The 23349-nt window shown below is 41.6% G+C and overlaps 1 protein-coding gene across 2 annotated transcripts in view; it reads right to left on the bottom strand.

Annotated features, from left to right (window-relative positions):
* ASAP2 (ArfGAP with SH3 domain, ankyrin repeat and PH domain 2) overlaps positions 1-23349 on the bottom strand; it is a 128415-nt gene that overhangs the window by 38070 nt on the left and 66996 nt on the right. For both annotated transcript variants that reach the window (XM_021719117.1, XM_021719118.1), the window contains exons 10-15: positions 22837-22940; positions 22671-22740; positions 16577-16664; positions 9820-9868; positions 9570-9736; positions 5011-5144 (exon numbers count right to left, since the gene is read on the bottom strand). In XM_021719117.1, coding sequence (XP_021574792.1) covers positions 5011-5144; positions 9570-9736; positions 9820-9868; positions 16577-16664; positions 22671-22740; positions 22837-22940 — 612 coding nt within the window. The remainder of the gene's footprint in view (positions 1-5010; positions 5145-9569; positions 9737-9819; positions 9869-16576; positions 16665-22670; positions 22741-22836; positions 22941-23349) is intronic.

Genomic DNA, 23349 nt, shown 5'->3' with positions numbered 1-23349 from the left:
TTTATTAATTTGACTCATGACAGTGAAATTGATTGATACTAGTACCCTAGTGTCAATGATATTGTTTTTCGTATGACCTTAAAAAAATAAAATAAAATCTGTGCTGAAATTATGATCTTCTGTGTTGAGAAAATTGATCTTTTAAAAATCTATGTTTACCAGGTTTTCTGAAAACAGACTTGCTTTAACATATAAGAATTTTTTTTGAGTTGGAGTCTCACTCTGTCACCCAGGCTAGAATGCAGTGACATGCTCATGGCCACCCCAGCCTCAACCTGCTGGGCTTAAGCGATCCTTCCACCTCAACCTTCCAAGTAGCCGGATCTACAGGCATGCACTACCATGCCTGGCTAATTTTTTTGATTGATTGTAGAGATTAGGTCTCGCCAAGTTGCCCAGGTTGGTCTCGAACCCGTGGGCTCAGGCAATCCTCTCACCTCAACCTTCAAAAGTGCTGAGATTATAGGCATGAGCCACCACACCCAACCTAATGTAGTTTAAAACAAAACAAATTAAAAAGGAAATGGTAAAATAGACACAGCATACTATCCAGTGAAACTGTGCAAATTTGAGATCAGAAAATAATTTACAGAATTAAGCAGAAGACTCTTATGAGGAATAGAAGGAGGCCATATGGAGGGACAGGAGTGACATTTATGGGATATGTGTCTATTTAGGGACACAGTGCCAACAAATAATGAAAATGCAATCAAACCAGGTCCTGCTCATATACCTGCTTTTCAGGCCATTAAAAAACCCTTTCCCTACAGGCAACGAAGGCAAAGAGAGACAAATGAAATTTCATCAAACTAAAATATTTCCACAAAGCAAACAATCAACAGAGACAACCTACAGAATGGAAGAAAATGTTTGCAAATCCACATTTAATTAGGGGTTAATATACAAAATATATAAGAAACTCAAAACACTCAATATCAAGAAAACAACTCCACTTAAAAATGATCAAAGGACTTCCATGTACATTTCTCAAAGGAAGACACACAAATTGCTAACAGGAATATGATGAAATGTTCAACATCACTAATCATCAGGAAAATGCAAATTAAAACCACAATGAGGTATCACCTCACACCTGTTAGGATGACTTTTGACAAAAAAACAAAAGTGTTGATGAGAATGTGGAGAGAAGAGCGCCCTCGTACACTGTTGGAGGGAATGTAAATTAGTATAGCCCTTATGAAAAATGGTGTGAAGGTTTCTCAAAATCTAAGAATAGAACTACCATATGATCCAGCAATCTCACTTTTGGGTATTTACCCAAAAGATCCGAAATCCACTTGTTGATGACATGTCTATAACCCCTTGTTCACTGTGACATTATTCACAATAGTCAAGATAGAAAATCAGCCTAAAAACCTATCAATAAATGAATGGATAAAGAAAATGTGATATATATCCACAATACTATTTGGCCTTAAAAAAGAAAATGCTGTCGTTTGTGGCAACATGAATGAACCTGGACAATATTATGCTAAGTGAAATGAGCCAGGCTCAGAAACACAAGTATTGCATGATCTCACTTACATGACAATCTAAATACGTCAAACTCATAGAAGCAGAGAGTACAATGGTGGTTGTGAGGGATATGTAGGTTAAAGGATACACAATTTCAGTTAGCCAGGATGAATACATTCTGGAGATACAATGTACAACATGAGAATAATAGTTAATAACAATATATTTATTGTATATTTGAAAGTTGCTGAGAGAGTAGATTTTAAGAGTTCTCTCTACAAAAAAATGATAAGCATGTGAGGTGATAGATATCAACTAGCTTGATTCAATCATTCCACAGTGTATACAATATACCAAAATATCACACCGTGTATCATAAATACAAATAAAGAAAAAACAGATAAACAAAATCCCTTTCCTGCACTGCATGTCACCTTGAGATGTGGGATGTCCTGCTATTTATCCAAGAGATGAAAGACAGTACTGCTGTGAGACAACTTTCCCAGAATGCACCCATAGGTCTCCTTTCCTAGGGTACCTAGAGGTCTCATCAACGTTTGCTGCACAGGAAAAGGGACTACAACGAACAAGTCAACCAAAGTCCCTGGCAGAGAGGTTCATAAGCAGAGCAGACAACCAGTGTAGACCTTGTGAGGTTCCCCTTGGTTTCACGTGTTAGGACACACAACTCATTTTTCTGAAAGGATTTTGTTAAAATCATCTTGGAGGAAGATATAATAACAATAGCTACTTATTTATAGTTCTTACTTTGTGTCAGACATGATTCTAAATACATAAACATACACACAGAGAAAGACAGATTCAGGAAATTCTTCGTTCAGACATCTGGTTGTCTAAGCAAAATAAGATAAACAACTTGGATGGCTTCAAAAAGGCTTAAAATGTCTATGCTTTACAAACAAATATTAACACCTGACACTCGTCATCTACTGTTTAATAGAAGGACCCAGGAATAAGGTTTCAGTACATTCCTAGTACACAATAAAATGGGATAGTGGTAGAATTGGGGAGATATACACCTCCTGTGAGTTGCAAAGGTCCAGTCAGAATTCAGGGTTCAGGGCAAGTAGAGTTGTGGAGGAAGGGATAAATCCTACACAATACACTACCTTCTCTCCTTTTGCTTTCTGATATTACTGAGGAAAAAAGTTTAGATAAAGGAGAATTTAAAACTGGGGCAGAAAAACTCAGGTCTGAAAATATCTGCAGATATTAATTAAGCAAGCTCTGCTTGATTTCTCATCATAGTTGGGAGTTGACCAAACTTTAAACTTCTATGACAATGCAGACAGGGGCTCTGAAGACAGAAACTGAGATCTGAGTCAGACCTTAGAAGTCACTTCATCGTGTCATCAAGATGAAAACAGTGCATTCCTTTCAATCTTCTTTGGTGTTTTCCTCTTTAGTAGGCAATAGACTCTCATGAAGATCATTAGTTAAATTTTGAGACATATTTAAACAGTTATAACATATGGTAGGGTCAGGCTCCTAACAGCTCAGGAGCACCAATTGTTAAAATTTCAGGAATTTTGTAAGCCAACTGTTAAACACTACTGCTATTAAAAATTATACTATATAAACACTATATAGTTCAATATATTATATTAAAAACTAAGGAGTTGGATACTCAAAACTCAACACTTTCTTATTACTTTACTAAATTTTACTATTAGCTATGACCTTGAAGTTTATTTACATGCATTATATTTGTATGACGAACACACAATATAATGGTGTGCTATCAAACATTTCTTTCCAACTTCACATTCAGTAATTCGTATGGGTAGCTTGAAACTGGCCATGGTGGGCACATTTACACCATGAGAATAGACACACTGCAAACTAGGGTTCTTTCTCCCCCAGAATTGGTTGTTAAACATTTGTTGGGGGATGAGCAACAGGGAGGGACAGTAGTGATTAAATGTTTACCAAATGGTAAGACAACCCACCACAAATGCCAGTTTTGTCCCAGTCTCCTTAAAGGTTAAGAGTGTAAGGTCTGAATCAGGTTAAAGGGGCCTTCATCCCAGATATGCCATCTTAATAGCTACACAATCCTGGGCATATTAAAACATTCTAAGCCTCATTTTCCTCCTTTGTAAGGTAGAAACAATATCAAGGACACTCGGGTGTTGTAAAGATCAAATGAGCCTAATACATATAAAGTGGTTTGCAAAGTGCCTAGCACAAAATAAGCAATTATTATTTCATCATAAATCACTTAACAGTTGCCATGGTTTTAAGAAAATCAGTAAAAATAGCAACTGCCATATTTCACTAGTGTTTACTAAAAAGTAATTTGTGCTTCTTTGAAAATATACTGTGACAATTTCAAAGCTATCATTAATTACCCTAGAGATACCACATGTACACATATGCACCTCTTAAGATGTAGGTTACATGTGTCATTATATTAACAACTACAGTACATAACCAAGAATGCATTGCCGGGGGCGGGAGGTTCGCTGGATCTAGCTTAGCTTGAAGCACCTAGGGATGCTACTATGAGGGCTGCCAGGATGTACTTTAGGTTCTCCCAACTCTGCCTTTTGGGACCAAAGAGGAATTCCTTGGAAAGATTGGAAGGGCTTGACAAGAGCATTCAATCAAACGCACAGGATCCAGAGATGTCATCAGTAAGATTGATGGTCCCTTGAGAGAAATATGGACCATGATAATTGATTTCCTTTTAAGAACATTGCTCTTAACATAAAATTCTCTAGATATAACTTTTAAATTCAACATTACAATCAATGGTAATCAATATCCACTTACTATTTATTGTCAACATCTCAGGAAAGAATTTTAATCACTGCTTTCTAACAAGCAGTTATGAACTTTGAAGACAGTCCATAAAAGCTCAAGTCTTGGGTGGCTAGAATCGTAACCTAAGTCTAATATACCTTTGTGGGGCCACAGTTTCAACACTGTGAAAGCTACTTCACAGAAAATGCTTCCATCTCCTCACATCTCCATCACATGGCTTATGTGTTATCAGTGAACAAAAAATAAAAGACTTTTTTCAGAAACAAAAGCAGTAAAAACAAAGACCGATATCTCTCCCAAGGGGAACAATCTGTCCCTTGGAGGCTTGAAACAAGTAGTGACCACAGTCTTGTCAGACACCACTTGGTGATGGAGGGAGAATGCATCCCTTCCTGGCTCTAGGCTTTGGGTTCTGCATCTGTCCAATAAATGGCATGAACTGCATGATGCCACCATCTGGTTCCACCTCAGCAAATTCTTGCACCAGTCTCAATGCTCCTTTTTTGGTTTTACTTCCCTTTATTCATTTAAGAATAAAGTTTTACAACAAGAAAGTCCCTCAACTTCTATTCACTGGACATGAGAAGTTATCAATGAGTTTCTAATTAGTCAAAGCTATTTGACAACCTATCAACAACCACCAGCCCACTAAAATTTTAAGAAACCAAAATGAATTAGAATGCCAACATTAAAACTTAACTTCCAGTTCATTTATTGCCAATCTAAACTCGAGGATTTAAAAATTACCAGTAGCTCAGATGTTCCCAATACATCTAAGGTCAGGGACTGCATCCTGGAGTAATGAACCCCCAGCTCTCGGTGGATTCCGGAGCACTCGATGCAGGTCAGGATGCCCAGGTTGGTGGAAAGCCATGTAGGATCTGCCAAAGAAAACAGGCAAACATGAGCTTGCAGCAAAAAGTGGGTCAGGAGTCAGAGCTTTCTTCTTGCATAGTTACTGAATGTAGGGTTTTGTACATGAGCATTTTCTGATCCTAGACATAGCTGGAACCCTCTTTCATGCATAATTACCACCAATCTACACACAGTTCACATAACTGCACATGCCTATTCTTCCTCCTCTTCCCTCTCCCTCCACTTCCCCATCCTTTCACTCATCTAAGTGACAGGTGCAATACATACAAAAATAAATAGGACACAGTATACTCCAATGATCATGGACTCCTCAAGGGCTGGTCCTGAGAACAGACCACCTCCCCATCACCAACCGAGTAATACCAGCAGAGTGGAAGAAGAGTAAAAACTGAGAACAGCCAAAGTCTAGTGCTATAAAAGAAACCAGGCTTAATACATACATGTCTATAGTTGTCAATAATAACAGAGAATATATGCTACGTGCATATGATATGCTGTGTTTACCACTTTGGTAGTAGCAATGAAAGTTTACATCATAGAGCTTCATTCAAAGGAAATCACAGAACACATGTATATTACATCTCACCTAATGCACACAAGAGATGACCAAGGTAAAGATTCATATCTCATTATACAGTTGAGACTGCTTTGCAATGCTCAGATTCCAGGTTGTGAGTGCAAAGTAGACTGTAGCCCTGCCATTACCTGAGTTAAAAGCCACACTTTTCCCTCACAGCATGTTTACCTACTAAAGTACCCTCCCATGGCTTAGTACACAGTAGGGATCCACTAGATGCCTGGTAGAGGAATGCTGAATTTATCAAACATGGGAAATGAAAAATAAGACATACTCGAGGACATTACCACAGCCTGTAAGTATAATTCTTCTCAGAACTATTTTTTGCCCTTACAAATTCAAAGCAGGGCCAGGCACGGTGGCCCATGCCTATAATCCCTGCACTTTGGAAGGCCGAGGTGAGAGGATAGCCTGATCCCACGGGTTCGAGACCAGCCTGAGCAACTTGGTGAAACCTCATATCTACGATAAATCAAAAAATCAGCCAGGCATGGTGGTGCATGCCTGTAGTTCCAGCTACTTGAAGGCTGAAGCGGAAAGACTGCCTGAGTCCAGTAGGTGGAGGCTGTAGTGGCAGGGAGTATGCCACTGCCCTCCAGCCTGAGCGACAGAGTGAGTCTCCAACTCAAAAAACAAAAACAAAAACTAAAACTAAAAGAACTCAAAGCAGGTAAATATTGCAACCTTGATCACTAGATAATCACAAAGTTATTTTTTAAATGTTCAAGTTATAAGAAATTTTATTAAGCCAGGCACAGTGGCTTCACGCCTATGATCCCAGCAAGTTGGAAGGTCAAGGTGAGAGGATTGCCTGAGTTTGAGACCAACCTCGGCAACTTGGCAAGACCTTATCTCTACAATAAATCAAAAAATTACCCGGGCATGGTGGAGCACGCCTGTTGTCCCAGCTACTTGGAAGTCTGAAGTGGAAGAATTGCCTGAGCCCAGCAGGTAGAGGCTGCAGTGGCTGTGAGCATGCCACTGCACTCCAGCCTGGGCGACAGAGTGAGACTCCAACTCAAAAGATAAAAAAAAAATTTTTTTTAAACGTTATTAGTATTAGAAAACTTTCTGGGCATCTGTGTTTGCACTTGTCTGAGACTACTGTACTATTGTGCTGTAGGGAGGTACAGGTGTCTGTTTAGGTGACTTTTTATCAGTTTTATACCACTCATATTACATTAGCATTTTAAAACAACAAAGTACATAGCTTCAAGTTCTTTTTTCTTTTCTTTCTAAAAATTTTTTTATTTTTGAGTTGCAGTTTCACTCTGTCACTCAGACTGGAGTGCAGTGGCCACTTCCGGCCACCGCAGCCTCGACCTGCTGGGCTTCAGCAATCCTTCCGCCTCAGTCTTCCAAGTAGCTGGAACTACAGGTGCGCACTACCACACCCGGCTATGTTTTTGATTTATTGTAGAGATGAGGTCTTGCCAAGTTGCCCAGGCGGGTCTCGAACCCGCGGGCTCAGGCAATCCACTCACCACAGCCTCCCAAAGTGCTGGGATTACAGGCTGAGCCACCGAGCCCGGCTAAGTTCTTTTTTCTTTTTTGAGGCAGAGTCTCACTGTCGCTCAGGTTGGAGTGCAGTGGCTCGCTCACGGCCACCCCAGCATTGACCTGCTGTACTGGGTGATCTTTCCATCTCAGCCTTCCAAGTAGCTGGAACCACAGGCATGCACCACCACACCTGGCTAATTTTTTTATTTACTGTAGAGACAAGGCTTCACCAAGTTTCCCAGGCTGGTCTTAAACCCCTGAGCTCAGGTAATCCTCTTGCCTCTGCCTCCCAAAGTGCTGGGATTACAGGCAAAAGCCACCACACCTAGCCTATGAAAGTATTTTAAGTCCTGCACTGTCCTTACCTTTTCTCAAGGAGCACGATTTACTCACTTTTCACTCCCTAGCTCATCATCTGTCAAAAAGGTGTATTTTTAAATGGATCTGAGACTAAATACCAGGGGGAAGGGGGAAAGAGGGCAAAACACCAGAATGTATTAATAAAAAGTAGTGCATTAATTCTTACATGTTTAAACTTCAGTCACTTTCAAAGCACTCTCCATTTGATGCAATACACCTACTACAATGCTTTTTCCACTGCGCAAATCAGTTTTTGAACTTGTCAATTTTGATGCCTTTTAGTGCTTCCACTATTTTTGTCTGACTTCTTCCACATTAGCAAAACATTTCACTTTGAAGACTTTTTTCATCCAGGGAAACAAAAAAAGTCACTTGTTGCAAGACTGGGTGACTAGAGAGGGACATGTGGGTCATGTGTTTTTGGTCAAAAACTACTGAACAAAATTTTACTGTTGCACATTGTTCATGTAAATCACCCATCATGAAGTGGGCAAACACGCTGAAAGACTCTCCAAAAAAAATAAAATTTTACTGAGGACAAACGCAGTCTCTCACAAGGCTAGCTGTTACACTGATGCCAATGAGTTCCTAGAACACTGACCTAGCAGGGGAAGCCTGTACTACAAGGGACCCACCCTCCAAAAGAACAGTTTCAGCTTTTTTAGGGTCCTCCCACGCTATATAGACTTCAGGGAGCACTTATCAACTGTCCACACTATTTTCGTTATGTTAGTTTTTTATAAAGCTTGTCAGAATTAGAGGAATGAAAAGATAACTGACAATTCTAGTCAAGTCTTAGTCTTCACATGTTATGTTCAGAAATGGTGCCTACGTAGCTCCCCTGAGCCCCCAACTCCATTCCATTTTAATTAGAATATGTTAACTCTTAAACTTCAAAAATGTTAGTTGCTTAAAATCGACAGTGATACTACATATCCATTAGAGATGAAGCCCCTGAGCTGACACAATGACTCGTACTTGTAATTCTAGTACTTTGGAAGGCTAAGGCAGGAGGATTACTTGAGGCTAAAAGTTCAAGGTTTCACTGAACCATGGCCACACCACTGTACACCAGCCTGGGCAACAGAGTGAGACCTTGCTTCTATGTTTTAAAAAATGAAGCCCCAAGCCGGGCTCAGTGGCTCAGCCTGTAATCCCGCACCTTCGGGAGGATGAGGTGAGTGGATTGCCTGAGCCCGCGGGTTCGAGACCCGCCTGGGCAACTTGGCAAGACCTCATCTCTACAATGAGTCAAAAATTAGCCGGGTGTAGTAGCGCACACCTGTAGTTCCAGTTACTTGGAAGGCTGAGGTGGAAGGATCACCGGAGCCCAGCAGGTCGAGGCTGCAGTGGCTGGGAGCGGCCACTGCACTCCAGTCTGGGCGACAGAGTGAGACTCCAACTCAAAAAAAAAAAAAAAAAAGAAGTCCCTAAAATGCTTTGTATCAAAGTGTAAAAATAAACATCTTCTTTCACAAAATGTGACTGCTGTAAGGGACCCGTTCCTTCCCTGTGCAGATAGGAAAACTGATATTTAACAAAATGGCTCTTCCAGGGCACAAGCCAGACAGCAGCTCACAGTAACTTCAGAAGTTCTACAGAGTAGGACAGAGAGAATGGAGCAAGTCCCAGGCAAAGAAGCCTGTATACATGTAGACTCTTCAAGCTGACACGATGGACAGGTGACCCTGATTTCACCCCCACTGTGCACTTCAGTTTTCATTTCTCAAAAAGCATTTACATCTTTTCAGTTGCATCAGGTTATCTTTACTTGTTCCTGCTCTGGGGCCTGGCAGGCAAGCATCTTCCCACCCTCTCTCCTGTCGAGGTCTGCACACAGTTCATTAAGCATTTGTGTAATGGGATGAACTCAGGCTGAGCTGCACTTAATTTCATGTTTGAAATGAAAGTGAAAATCAATGAATGGATTCTGTGAATTGGAATGGGATTTAAATGTCCTTGAGCCTGGGGTGGCATAGGGGTCCCCAGTCACCTGGCGCCCCGCAGTCACAGCACACATCATTGCCTGTCATCCGTTGAACTTCTGAGATGATCTCCTTTGTCAGTTCCTGGACTATGTTATTTTCTCCAGTGTTGTCATCCCCCTTGAATGCATTGTTTAAAGCTTCTTCTTTGCTGTTCTGCAGCACAGACATCCATCTAGAAAATTAAGAGTGATGCTGTGTTAAATCCCAAGAACAGCAGCTAAGTCCAGCCCAAAGTCCCACCTCCAAGGAACTTACATTTGACATTCCTGTTCATCTTCTGCTTGAAAGTGGTACGTCCTGTCATCTGCACGGCAAGAGGAATTTCATCAATTGTGAGCTCAGACAGCAACCCATACGCAATCCCCCCAAAAAGTGGTTTCCAATTAACCTTAGGAATAATCTTAGCTCTTCACTAGGAAATTAATGATTTGTATAAAATCAAGTACTCTCTCATATCCTTCAAATGTCTGCCCTCATTCAGTAATAATGGCTTTGTAATGCAAATTAATATATCTGCCCTATTCTTCCCTGCAAGTCTAAAAAGATGCAGTTTCCACAAACTAAAGCTATCCAAGGAAAACCATCACTAGCCTCTGAAAAGCTGTATTTTTTATTAACTCACTGCAGAGTTGGTCCCCAAAATGAAATTGTTAAAGCCCTTTGAATAATAAAACCCTGTTCTAAAGAGAATAAATATCTCATAAGTTTTCTGGCTTTCTTAGAAAAAGATTAGTATAAGAAATTCTAAGAATAACATGCTCCAGGAGTCAACTATTACAAATACAGCTAAAGCGAGAGGAGAATGTTAAATAATGACTGAATTTAAAATCCTACATACACATACAGCTGGCGTCAGCAATGTTTTACATGTATTTTGCCAGGCTGCTGACCCCTGTGTGTGCACATGCAGTGGGGTGTGATGTGACCATATCATTTCCGTGCTGGTCTTGCCAAAACACATTAACTCAGTCCAGTCATGAAACCACACCAGAAATATCTGAGTTGAGGGACATCTAACCAAAACACAGGTCAATACTCTTTAAAAAGTATCATAAAACATAAGGGAAGACTACAGAACAGATGTAAATGGCAGGAGACCAAAATTAAATAACTAAATGCAATGTGGGGTCCTGAAGGGAATCCTGGAGCAGCAAAAAGGACATTAGGGAAAATGTGTTAAATATGAGTATGACTTTTGTTAATAACATTAAGCCTATGTTAATTTTGTGGTTTTGACAAATGCATATGGTTAATATGTGCCATGTACTAATTTATAATTGTACTAAGATGTGAACACAAGAGTAAACTAGATGAAAGACATGTGGATAGTCTGTCTCCACTCAGTCCAAAGACAAAAGTAAAAAAGAAAATTAAATTGAAAAGATGAGAACAAAGGGAGGAGATCCAGTTTCTGCACATGGCAGAGTGGTGACAAGCAGTGGCTCTGCTCTTGGGGAAACACAATGAACATCTGTGCCCCTAAAAGACACACCACATCCAAGTAGTGGGCTTTCCTCCTGAAAGGCTTTGATTCTTAGAACAACTTTTGGTGAGTTGACTGTATGGAAGCTGAAGCCCAGAGAGGTTAAGCGGCAAGAACAAGCTTAGCCAGTGGTCCCAACCCTCTTTCTACTATACATGTCATCTTTTTTTTTTTTTTTTACACCAGGGGGAGTAGAACAACAGTCTCCCTTCCTACTATTACTGGAAGAAGACAAAGTTTTTTTTGTTTGTTTGTTTGTTTTTATTTTTTGAGTTGGAGTTTCACTCCGTCGCCCAGACTGGAGTGCAGTGGCCGCTCCCGGCCACCGCAGCCTCAACCCAGTAGGCTCTGGCGATCCTTCCACCTCAGCCTTCCGAGTAGCTGGAATTACAGGCGCGCGCTACCACGCCCGGATGATTTTTTATTTATTGTAGAGATGCGGTCTCGCTGCCCAGGCGGGTCTCGAACCCACGGGCTCAGGCAATCCACTCACCTCAGCCTCCCAAAGGCGCGGGATTACAGGCTGAGCCACCGAGCCCGGCTAGAAGACAAAGTTTAAGAGCACTGTTCAAGCTCAGAAAAAAGAACGTGGTTTTGTGATTCAATTGTTAGTGGCTGAGCCAGGTTGAAATGCTGAGAGAGGAGCAAGGCCACTGCCCCTTGCTCTCAATAAATGACCTTACGTGGACAGCGTTATCTGGAGAGGGGTCAGGAAGAGCAGATCCCCAACTCAAGCCCTACTGGGGACCCCAGGTGGTTTGCTAAGTGGACCTCAGAGATCCTGGGGGAGCTGTCACAGTGGCAGGCATTGCTAGCACACAGTATCTAACACTGGGCTACTTCATGGCCAGATGAGGCAAAGCACAGGAAAGAAATTGGGGAGCAGCTCATTTCATCTGGCTAATTCTGTGTTCTTATGTGTAAAAATTGGAGGAGCAGGAGGCAAATCTCTGCGAAAAACTCCAAAGAAGCAGCTCTTCCATTACAGACTCTCCCTCACGCTGCCAATAAACAAAAGAACAGCTTCTAACAGCTTCAACTATAAGGGAAAAGGAAAGAGGAGATGGTGGAGATGATCAGAACTCTCATGTGCTGGTGGCCTGGGAAGGGTTGCTTCTGGCCAGAGCTCTGTCTCCGGCTGGTCTCTGACCTGCTGTATGGACCTACCAAGTCAACAATTTCCTCTGGCGCCATCCTACTCAGGGGACTAATCTGATCACCTCATAATTCTGTTCCTTCCACCCCACCCAGCGTGCCTATGGGATTCAGGGATAATGGCTCAGATTCTGAATTTGCTATGTGTGGGGTCAGTCTGAGGGAGACGGATTAGAAAAGCTCCCAGAAAGGCTGGCTTTTCCACAGAAATGTCTTCCTTGAGAAGCCCACGCCCATTTACATCTTGATCAGAATGGGAAATCCCTGTTTGGGGGAAAGGACGGTGAAAGAGGATCTTGCAGGAGAGACAGCTGATGCCAGAGTCCACTACTCCTCTGTGTTCTCTGGTTAGATTCCAAGATGGCTTAACCAGGTAAGGATGAGGAAGGAGAATTTATGGGCAGCCCAGGATACCCATACCTGAAATATCATTCTCAATGCCCACCGTGTGGCTCAACTTTGATTTCCCAGCTACCCAAATGTCTTGAGAGGTCAAAGACATCTTGGTGAGTCTCATCCCACCAGTCTAGTCAGGAAGTGGAGGAAGAATCCGAGAGGGGTAAAAACAGTCGTTCCTGAGTCAGGCAGAATTGGGTCTTGACCCCAAGTCCTCCACCTTCCCAGGATGTTTATCCATCTAGGGCTTTCACTGCTGTGCAATGTTCCCTTGATGAATCTCTGGTCTGGCTTTCAAGTATCTTGCAACAACTCAAACATACACAGCACTGTACAAAGCATTTTCACTACAGGTACTCCTAGCAAGAAAGTACCTTTTGAACACCAGCCAAAGATGAAGAATTTGTAGGACAAGCAGGAAAGAATAAGGGATGACGAGGGCTCTTCTCAAAGATGACAATGGACTCTGGCAAACTGACAATAGTGCCTTCAAGCAGGCTCAGTGAGGCCTTTCGGATGTACCAGGATAAAAGTCCTTTCTGAAGATGTTTATTATATGTCAGACTACAGCAAAAACACTAACAGGATCTTGGCTAATGTCAGTTTGTCACAGTGCTCATGTGTAACCAGATTTACAGAGGATCACCCTTATGAGTAAGGAATGCAATATAGTTCATGCCTGGTAGGGAATTATGCACACTTACCATCTACCAATCCCCACTGGTGCCTGATGTGTTATTAAAAATGTGTAGGCTCGGAGACAGATTAGAAAAGCTTCCAGAAGGGCTGGCTTTTCCACAAAAATGTCCTCCTTGAGAAGCCCATGCCCATTTACATCTTGATCAGAACGGGTCAGGCACTCCCACTGATGCCTGATGTGTTATTAAAAATGGTCGGGCTCGGTGGCTCAGCCTGTAATCCCAGCACTTTGAGAGACCGAGGCGAGTGGATTGCCTGAGCCCATGAGTTCAAGACCAGCCCGGGCAACTTGGCGAGACCTCATCTCTACAATAAATTTTAAAAATTAGCCAGGCATGGTAGCACGAGCCTGTAGTTCCAGCTACTTGGAAGGCTGAGGCAGAAGAATCATTGAGCAGGTGCTTCTGCACATATGTTGTCTAGCTGAGCCTTCTACAGGGGATGCTGGAGAACCCTGGGGATAGCTAAAAGAAGTCCTTACACTCACCTCCATGTGGTCAGTTTATTATTACATGCTAATCAGTACTGAAGGGCACTGTTACTATTAGGGTAATACATGGCTATCAGTTGGGTCACCAGTTCAGAAAATGAAAAGGCCTAAACTCCTCTAAGTCTGCTCCAGTCACTGACAGACATCACATCACACCATAAAGCTTTCTCCCCCCTCCTTTTTTTTTTTTTTTTGAGTTGGAGTCTCACTCTTCCGCCTAGGCTGGAGTGCAGTGGCGTGCTCATGGCCACCACAGCCTCAACCTGCTGGGCTCAGGCGATCCTTCTGCCTCAGGCTTACAAATAGCTGTAACTACAGGCACACTACCACGCCTGGCTTATTTTTTTATTTATTATGAAGACAAGGTCTCACCAAGTTGCCCAGGTTGGTCTTGAACCCATGAGCTCAGGCAATCCTCTTGCCTCGGCCTCCCAAAATACTGAGATTATAGGCTTGAGCCAACATGCCCAACTAGCTTTAACTCAAGTTTTTCCTCCTATCTAGAGGTAGGTAACCCAGTAGTGATCACATTGTTTTTTGTTTGTTGAGCTGGGGTCTCATTGTCACCCAGGCTAGATCACGTGTCATGATCACGGTTCATGACAGCCTCGACTGCCTGGACTCAGGAGATCCTTCCACCTCAGCTTCCCAAGTAGCTGGGACTACAGCCACGCATCACTAACTTGTCTACTTTTTTTACTTTTTTTGGTAGAGACGAAGTTTCACTATGTTGCCCAGGCTGGTCTTGAACTCCTGGGCTCAAGCAATCTGCCAGCTTTGGCCGCCCAAGGTACTAGGATTACAGGCATAAGTCATCACACCCAGTCCTGCATCTTTTTTTTTTTTTCTAAAGATAGGGGGTTGCACAGGTTGGACTCAAATTCCTGGGCTCAAGATATCCTTGTGCCTCAACCTCCTGAGTAGCTGGGACTACAGACATGGGCCACCATGCCTGGCTTAGGATCACAGTTTAAACTATGATCAGTGCTCAGCATTTTATCACATCTTGTATGAATGAAGGGCAAGCTATGATGAAAAGGGATAAATGAATTTGTGAACCTTACTAAACTGAATGGGGATGGAAGTTCAATAATGGTAAGTCAATTTTCATTTTACAAATCAGCCTAAAGTCTAAAAAACAGAACAAACAGTATCCGGATCCTCTCTACACATCACAATGCTCAATCTGCTCTACAGCCTAACACAGAGTATGTGAGAAGTGGAAATGGGAAGAGGATGGGTGTAAGCCACTGCAGGCAAAGCGGTGATAGCAATTACTGCGAAATTTTGCTGGGACCACAAAAATCATATAATAAATGACTTCTCAGCCCTCAGTAATACAGGTCAACAGACATTTCAAAAGGTAGCTGTCTCCTGTTTGGGAGTACTGAGACACAGTATTATGCTGCATAATTCAGTGTTTTTCACTACAAATATAAATCTTATGTCCAAACCTCTAGTGATTGTGTCTTCAAAGGGGAGACTGGCCCTTTCTTCCCCTAAACTGTAGCCCTGCCACGTGGAAAACTACCAAGGACAAAAAGTTTATCTTATTTTCTTTTGGATATTATAATAAGCCCATTTCTTTTTTTAAGGGGCACTGAGCAAACATTCACCACAACATTTGGCACCATAGTGATTCTTTTATGAATGCCACACCAAAAAAGAAAAGAAAAGCATACAGAAGCAGAAAGACTAATTCTGTGATGAGGAAGATAAAACAAGTTTTTTTTTTTTTAAATTTTTAAGTCGGAGTCTCACTCTGTCATCCAGGCTGGAGCGCAGTGGCACGCTCACAGCCACCCCAGCGTCAACCTGCTGGGCTCAGGCGATCCTTCCATTCTCAGCCTTCCAAGTAGCTGGAACTACAGTCAGGAGCCACCATGCTCAGCTAATTTTTTGGCTTATTGTAGAGATGAGGTCTTGCTATATTGCCCAGGCTGGTCTTGTACCTGTGGGCTCAGGCAATTCTCTCACCTCTGCCTCCCAAAGTGCTGGGATTACAGGTGTGAGCCACTGTGCCCAGCTTTTTTTTTTTTTTTTAAGTCAAAGTCTCACTCTGTCATCCAGACCAGAGTGCAGTGGCATGCTCATGGCTCACTGGAGCCTCGACATCCTGGACTCAGGTGATCCTTTTGCTTCATCCTCCTGAGTAGCTGGGACTACAGGTACATGCCACAACACCTGGCTAATTTTTTTTGTTTTTTGTGGATATAAGGTCTCATTATGTTACTCAGTCTGTTCTTGAACCCCTGGGCTCAAGCAATCCTCTGGTCTCAGCCTCCCAAAGTGCTAGGATTACAAGCGTGAGTCACCGTGCCCAACAGATAAAACAATTTCAAAAACTAAAATGTTCAGGACTCTACTGAAGACCTTGTCACTTTAGATTTATAGCATTTCTAATACCACATAAATTATGTAAGTTTTTGAAAACAGAATTGTCCTTTTTTTTTTTCTTTTTAAAGTGAAGGAATTTTAGGCTTGAGGGCTTATCATGTGTAATCTCCTTGTTTACAAATAGGAAAGCTGAGGTTCAGAGAGCTGAGACAATGTCTTGTGGTTTACAAAGTCCGTAAAGAGCAGGGCCAGTCCTCAAAGTCAAATTCTCAACTGGAGACACGGGCAAGTCAACGATGACTAATGGAACACAAAGCAAGTGTGTCACTTGGAAAAAGAGTTTCTTTTCAAAAACCAATTCTTCAAAATGCAGTGCTTCAAATGGGATTGATGCCCTAGAAGAAAGTTTAAAATAATTTCTCAATGGTACAGCATCTCAGAAAGAGCCTTACGTGAAATAAGGTCAAAACACTTTTTCTCCTCGGGGTTGGTCTTCACTTGGCAGGTTAACAGGTTGAGCTTTGCAGGAGGCCGGTTAGCCTGTTTAAAAGCAAAAAACAAAAACAAAAATGGTTGGGTGGGAAGGAATAGAAAATTATACAGTATCATTCCTCATGAAGATACAGCAAGAGCAGGTTTTTTACTAGTTTGCAAAGATAGCTTTCAGAAGGCAGATTTTTAGCATGAAGGTATGACATGGGCACATTATGAAGTGTCCTTGAAACTTGGCTCCACAGGAGGGCATCTGCCTCCCTGCAAAGGCACATTCGTTGGTTTGCACAAACCCACTTGGACAAGGGGACCAGCAATGCCAACTCTGAGGCTGCTGGCAGTGGACTCCCAGAGATCAAGATGCTCCATGGCTAAAGCCCCAAAGCATTTGGTTCCGATTCCTACTGATGACACAGATGGCTTGCAGGGTAACATGGGCACACAGCTCAATTTCTGGTGATATAAAAAAGTATTTTGCTAAGCATAAACTTCACTTCAGAGAAACAAACTTTGCTAAGCATAAACTTCATGGCAGAGAAATAACTGTCCCTACTGTCTGAAGTAATGACAGATAATAGATTCATATCCCTAGATGCCAATCTTCACTGTGACTTAAGTTTCAACAAAGCACACTTCATTCATATATGTAACTCTCACACCCACCCCCACACAAAGCAAGAGATCACAACACACTTGTCACAGGTATGCTAAAAATGACTATTTTACTGAAACTTCAAAATAGAACAACAACAACAACAAAACGCATACTTATTCCAAGAAAGCAAAGGGCAAAGGATAAGAAGATAATTTTAGATACAAGAATTCTGAATGGAAAAATGCATGACAGAAATCTTGGTGTATTCTCCAAATATAAATGGGCTAATCTTACCCACCTACCAAGCTGCTAAAGGAAAGCTCAAATAAGAATGTCTTAAACTTTTCAATTGTTCTTGTGCCTGACTTCCCTTGGCTACCAGTTGCTTTAAGATAAAAAGCTCAGCCTGTAATCCTGTGCCTTTGGGAGGCTGAGGTGAGTGGATTGCCTAAGCCCGCAGATTCGAGACTGGCCTGAGCAACTTGGCAAGACCTCATCTCTACAAAAAAAAAAAAAAAAATCAGCCAGGCGTGGTAGCGCATGCCTGTAATTCCCGCTATTCCAGCAGATCGCCGGAGCCCAGCAGGTCAAGGTTGTGGTGGCAGGGAGCGGCCACTGCACTCTAGTCTGGGCAACAGAGTGAGACTCCAACTCAAAAAAAAAAAAAAAAAAGATAAAAAACTTGGGTTTAGGATTAACCAAGATACATATACATCCATACATGAGATCCACATACATTCACAGACCCAGCAGGTTCTTTTCCCTAAGTCTATAGAGGTGGTCCAGGGGTGTGGAAGATAATCTTTATTACCTGGGTTTGATACAAGTAAGTTTGAATAAGCAAAAGTCGTATAAACAAGGTTGTACTAGGCTCTCTAGTGCATGGCTGTGTTGGTCTTATCTCCTACCTAGAAGTCACTAGATACTCTCCATAGAACTCTAAGCGTGGCCTAATCTTGCAAACCTGGACAATTTCAAATAAAAGCACCATCAATGTTGGATCTTTGTCAATAAGATTATCTGACTCATCCAGGAACCAATACATCAAATGATCGATTTCTACAGAGATGAGTAGGAGCCCAAGCTATGTAAGCAGCCAGGCACTTTAATACAGGTGTACATTCCACATATGGTCTGTGTCTAGTCTGTCAACGCCCTGTGATCACATAATTGCATATATGCAATCTATAGGGCTACTTTCAAATTGTAGGGTCCGCTGAATCTTAGATGCAAGAATAATAAGACAGGTTCATACACGTTGATAAATACAGAAGTAGTTTCAAAGCCAAGATCACAACTTTCAATAACAGTCACCTTTACTCAGCTATCATTATTACATATTTATATGAGGCAGGCATTGTTCTAAAATTTTTTCAAGAATTAATTCATTTAATTTTCCTAACTGCTCTCTGAGGTGGAAACTACTCCAATTTTATAAATAAAGATACTGGCATGGACAGACTAAATAATTTGGTCAAAATTATACAGCTTGGGGGCAAGAAAACCAGGGTTCCAATAAGCCAGCCTGGCCCAGAGAACAGCACTTAGCTGCCACCCTCCCTCTTCTTAACATGAGCATCCATGCAAGGCAGGTGCTTATCTGGACTATCTTTAAGAGCATCAAATAAGAACAACCTGAACTACTACCCTTTTTCCTTCCCCACCTTTTTCCCTGTGGTTATGGGGAAAGTTGTTCATTCTGCACTGACATAACTACTAGAAGATTTCTCACTTCATAGCACATAAATACCACAAAAAATATAGAAAAATATTCAGTGCCTTACGTGACCTCAGTGCCTTTATAATTATAAAGGCATAAATGTAATTACATATTAAAAATGACAATCATAAGAATGAGTTCACAAAACATATAAGCTGATCTTAAGCAACATCAGCTGCTCTAAGTTTTGCATTAATAATTATCTGCTATTTGTCCATTCAGATTAAATATTAGCTAACAGCAAGGAAGTAAGAAAAATTTACAGGAGAAAACTCTAATCATTAAATTCCCTTCCTGCTGCAATTTGGAAAAAAGGGTCATCATTTAATTTAGCTACAGAATGGTTTTATCTAATCCACAAGATATCAGTATTCCTTGAGAACTTAATTTGAGAAATCCCGGTATAGTAGAAAACTCAGGAAGAAATGGGGAAAAAAAGATTCAACAGCCTTAGTGTCTGCCATGAAGGCATGGATTCTTAGTGATTTTTCCATTTTCATCATACTGTACTATTTCTTCCCAATTTCTAAGGCTTTTAAAAGAAAGTTTGGGGCACGGAAGCTTTCCTGTTCTCTCAATAAATTTCTGCTTTCCTACTCAAAAAACAACAACAAAAAAGAAAGCTTATATTCTTCTTTGTGCATCACTGATAATTATTAATTTTTTTACATTGTATAAGAGACAACAGACATTTCTATTTTTTATTTTATGCATTAAGTTTTTTAGAAAGTTAGAAAAAGTTTATTTAAGAAAGTAAATTAGAGAAAAAGGGTGGATCCACCTCAAGATTGAAGACAGCTGGGCGCTCATGCCTGTAATTCCAGCACTTTAGGAGGCAGAAGCAAGAGGATTGCCTGAGCCCAGGCGTTCGAGACCAGCCTGGGCAGCATGGCGAGACCTCATCTCTATGATAAATCTAGCTGGGCATGGTGGAATACGCCTGCAGTTCCAGCTACTTGGAAGGTTGAGGTGGAAGGATTGCCTGAGCCCAGCAGGCTGAGGCTGTGGTGGCCATGAGCGTGCCACTGCACTCCAACCTGGGCAATGGAGTAAGACTCCAATTCAAAAAAAAAAAAAAAAAATTGAAAAGGGGGCCAAACACTGAAGAAGTGTTTGGTCCAGTGGACATTTCTTCCTACATAACACAGTCCCCAGCCCCGGTGACATGGCAATGCTATGAATTCGGCAAAGAGGATACCTAATTAGAGTTATTTCCATCCCAAGTATCACTTCTTCCCAGTGCCAGAAAACACAATTAGACCTGGCTAACATGGAATACCAACTTGGGTTTTCACTGAGTTCATCCAGGATGTATGCCTGGTCCTCAGCCCCAGTACGGAATACAACAATGTATTTCTTGAAGGCTGTCAGCTTCCCGGGAAGGGTTTTCTAACAGTGCAAATACACCTCATGTGCTTCTGCTTCTTATAGGTCTGCTCCTCAGCTGTGTATCAGACACAGCTCTAAGATTCCCACTTACTCGGTCAAGTTTTTGGAAATCTTCCCTTTTCCTGATGGTAAACTAGCATACTCAGGAGATATTGGTTAAACAGGTAAGCCACATGAGTCAAATCAAAACCCAACAAAACCAAAAAAGCATCTCTTGACACTTTCTCAGTACAGGTTAATTCACATTCTGTAGGTGCAGTAATACAAAATGGTCTTCAGGATTCTGACTTCCAGAGCATGCAAAACAACAAATAGGGAGAGACGAGAAGAGGAATACTCAGCAACCGAATGGAGGGCTGGAAAACTAACCTACTTATCTTCCTGCAAGGCAGAGGGGTAGTAGACCAAGACAGCCCCGCCTGCCACCCCTGCAGGCTGTAGCAGGCAGTGGCTGCTTAAGGCATCCAGAAGTGGAGTTCCCTGGAGAGGGTTTCCCCTTTAAACACAAAGCACTTATTAAATATGCACACTGTGTGACAAGCTGAACTGTCAGCATCCTACTGATTCTAGTTATAACTATACTATCTGCCAAAAACTGGGGCAACCCATCAAAATTTAAAGAAAACTCAGCTTCTATGTCTTTTGAGAGGACGCTCAAGCAATGGAAGTGACTCTAAGTGAAGTCTATGCCATCAGCAAAGGACTATTAGGCCAGTCTTTATCTGCCGAGGAGGGAGAGCCACTCATTGGCTTAAGCTGAGGCTCTGGGTCTAGGGGAACTCAATCAAGCAAATATGCCACTTGCCTTCAGAGCTGTAAAAGCATGAGCTAAAACTCAGTCTTATTGTATGACCGTTTCTGCAGAGACAGTCAATCTGAGTTAAATAACTAATGGACACCAATTTGAAAGCAAACCACAGAATCACAGGTATTTAGATCAAAGGAACACTGTCTTATCCAGTCTAACACTTACTTTTAAAAACAAGTGAAAACTGAATAAATTCACTTCCCTTCATCTAGAACTTAGCCCCCCGCACCCATGTCTGCATCTACATGGAAACAGCAGCACATTAAGATTCAAATTGCATGGCCCCAGGAGTGAGGTGGTGATCACATCAGCAGTGGATGCTGGATTTTGGAAATAGGAAATGACCTTTATTTGCCCAGTTGAGAGACACATTCAATCCCCTTAGACCAGAGGTCACCAAAAGATCCCTATAGATCACTCCGGATATATGATAGTTCTACCCTCTCTCTCCCCTCCCATAACAAAATCGGCAAAACCTAGAAACCCCCGCATTGGAACACAATCCTTATTTCTGAGACATCCTTCATATGGGGTTTTACTCTATCTTCTTATGACTTCAGGGCCCTTGTGAGCAGTGATTTTCTATAGGGGCCCAAAAGCCTGTCTGAGCCCCTGCTCACCTCTGCCCAGCGAACTGGTAGGATAGGGAAAGGGAAGACCATCACTACTATTCCCTAACACAATGGAGGCTGCTGGTATGCATGCGTGACTAGGACTCTGCTTGGGGAACAGAAATGTAAACTGCCATCAGCATCTTACTAGCAACAAAATGGCAACTAGCTCAGCCTCGAGACATTTCCAAAACTGTTTACCAGCCTATGTGGTTTCATCTCGAGTTATGCCTGGTGAGGTGACAATATGCCTAATGCTACTGTGGAAAAGAACACCATGGTGTGAAGGGTCGTTTCTGTGACAGTGACTAAAGTTGCTGATCTCTGAAAACTAGACTGGTAAACAACTTTATACTGACTGGCTTTTCATAAGCAACACAGAGGTCTCCGTTTTTCCTGCATGAGCTTTCACAAACCGAATGATGAAAAGAGGCCTTGATTCAGGTTGGACACAATATATTAGACTTCTATAATAAAATTACTGAAATCTCTTTTCTCCTTGATTTCTGATTCCCAGAGTCCCAACCACATAAATGTTTTTTCCCTTAATGGAAAAGTAAAAATATTCCCAAGTGAGATGTTAAATTTCCAGCAACAAAGAAAACTGGGGGAGCAATTTACTATTCTGTGGTTTCTGGAAGTCACAAACTTCTAAATAAAGACAACCTTGGTAACTATTTACTCCTGCCTCCAGTAGGCAGTGAAGATAGCGAGGCTCAATCTAGCTTTAAAAAAAAAGAACATAAACAGGGTGCACGTGCATCAAATCAAGAAGGAGCCTAATAAGCTTTTCTAACAGGGAAATTCTTTAAAACACATCCTTAATACTGTAACATTCCCAGAACACTATTGTCCTCTAACTTCACTATGTCCTCCAACATCAACTTCATCTAACTAGAGTAGACACCATGAATTAAAAGAGAATACTTACGGTACCATGGGATATGGTCAGAAAACCATTTTTAACTGAACATTTCCTTTTCTGCCACACTTTTCGGATCCTTTTGGATAAGTGGGAAAAACAATAAGAGTTTAGACATTTTGGACAAGGAGATAACGAACGTACATTTCAACTTCAGCAACGCCACTTTACATACCCATCACTCTTCTTATAGAGGTTGCCATTTCGCTCGGTTCCATGTTCTTTGTTTCCCTGAGGCTGATGCAAGCTGTAAGCTGTACTCTGACGAATTTGGTAATCCTAAAAAATGGCCAAGAATTTGTTTTTAATCCTGTTCAAGCCCCATTAAAAAAAAAAAAAAAAAAAAAACAGTCACAAAGAAAACTTATGCCTAGATTTTTTTTTTAAAAGAGAAATTTCTTCTTCTCACCACACCATAAAGGAACATAAAATTCACATCCAGGAACTCATAAATGTCATCTATCAGGCTTGAAAATGAAATCTCAGAAACCAGTATTCCCAAACTGGCTGAAAGAAGGAGGAACCTGAAAGTTACCAGGTTTTTCTAACTGTGAGACTTAAGTCTCTGACAATAGTTAAGAAGCTCCCACTATAGCCAGAGCAGCCCTCAGGAAGGTAACCTGGCATGTGGAAAGTTAAGAGCTTTCAAACAAAACAATAAAAACAAGTTTCTGCCTCTTACTACAGA

This window comes from Carlito syrichta, unplaced genomic scaffold (assembly GCF_000164805.1).
Source record: "Carlito syrichta isolate Samal-C Ts95f unplaced genomic scaffold, Tarsius_syrichta-2.0.1 Scaffold314155, whole genome shotgun sequence".
NCBI classification, from domain to species: Eukaryota; Metazoa; Chordata; class Mammalia; order Primates; family Tarsiidae; genus Carlito; species Carlito syrichta.
Note: the sequence above shows the minus strand (reverse complement) of the source record. Positions and strands in the feature narration are given on the sequence as shown.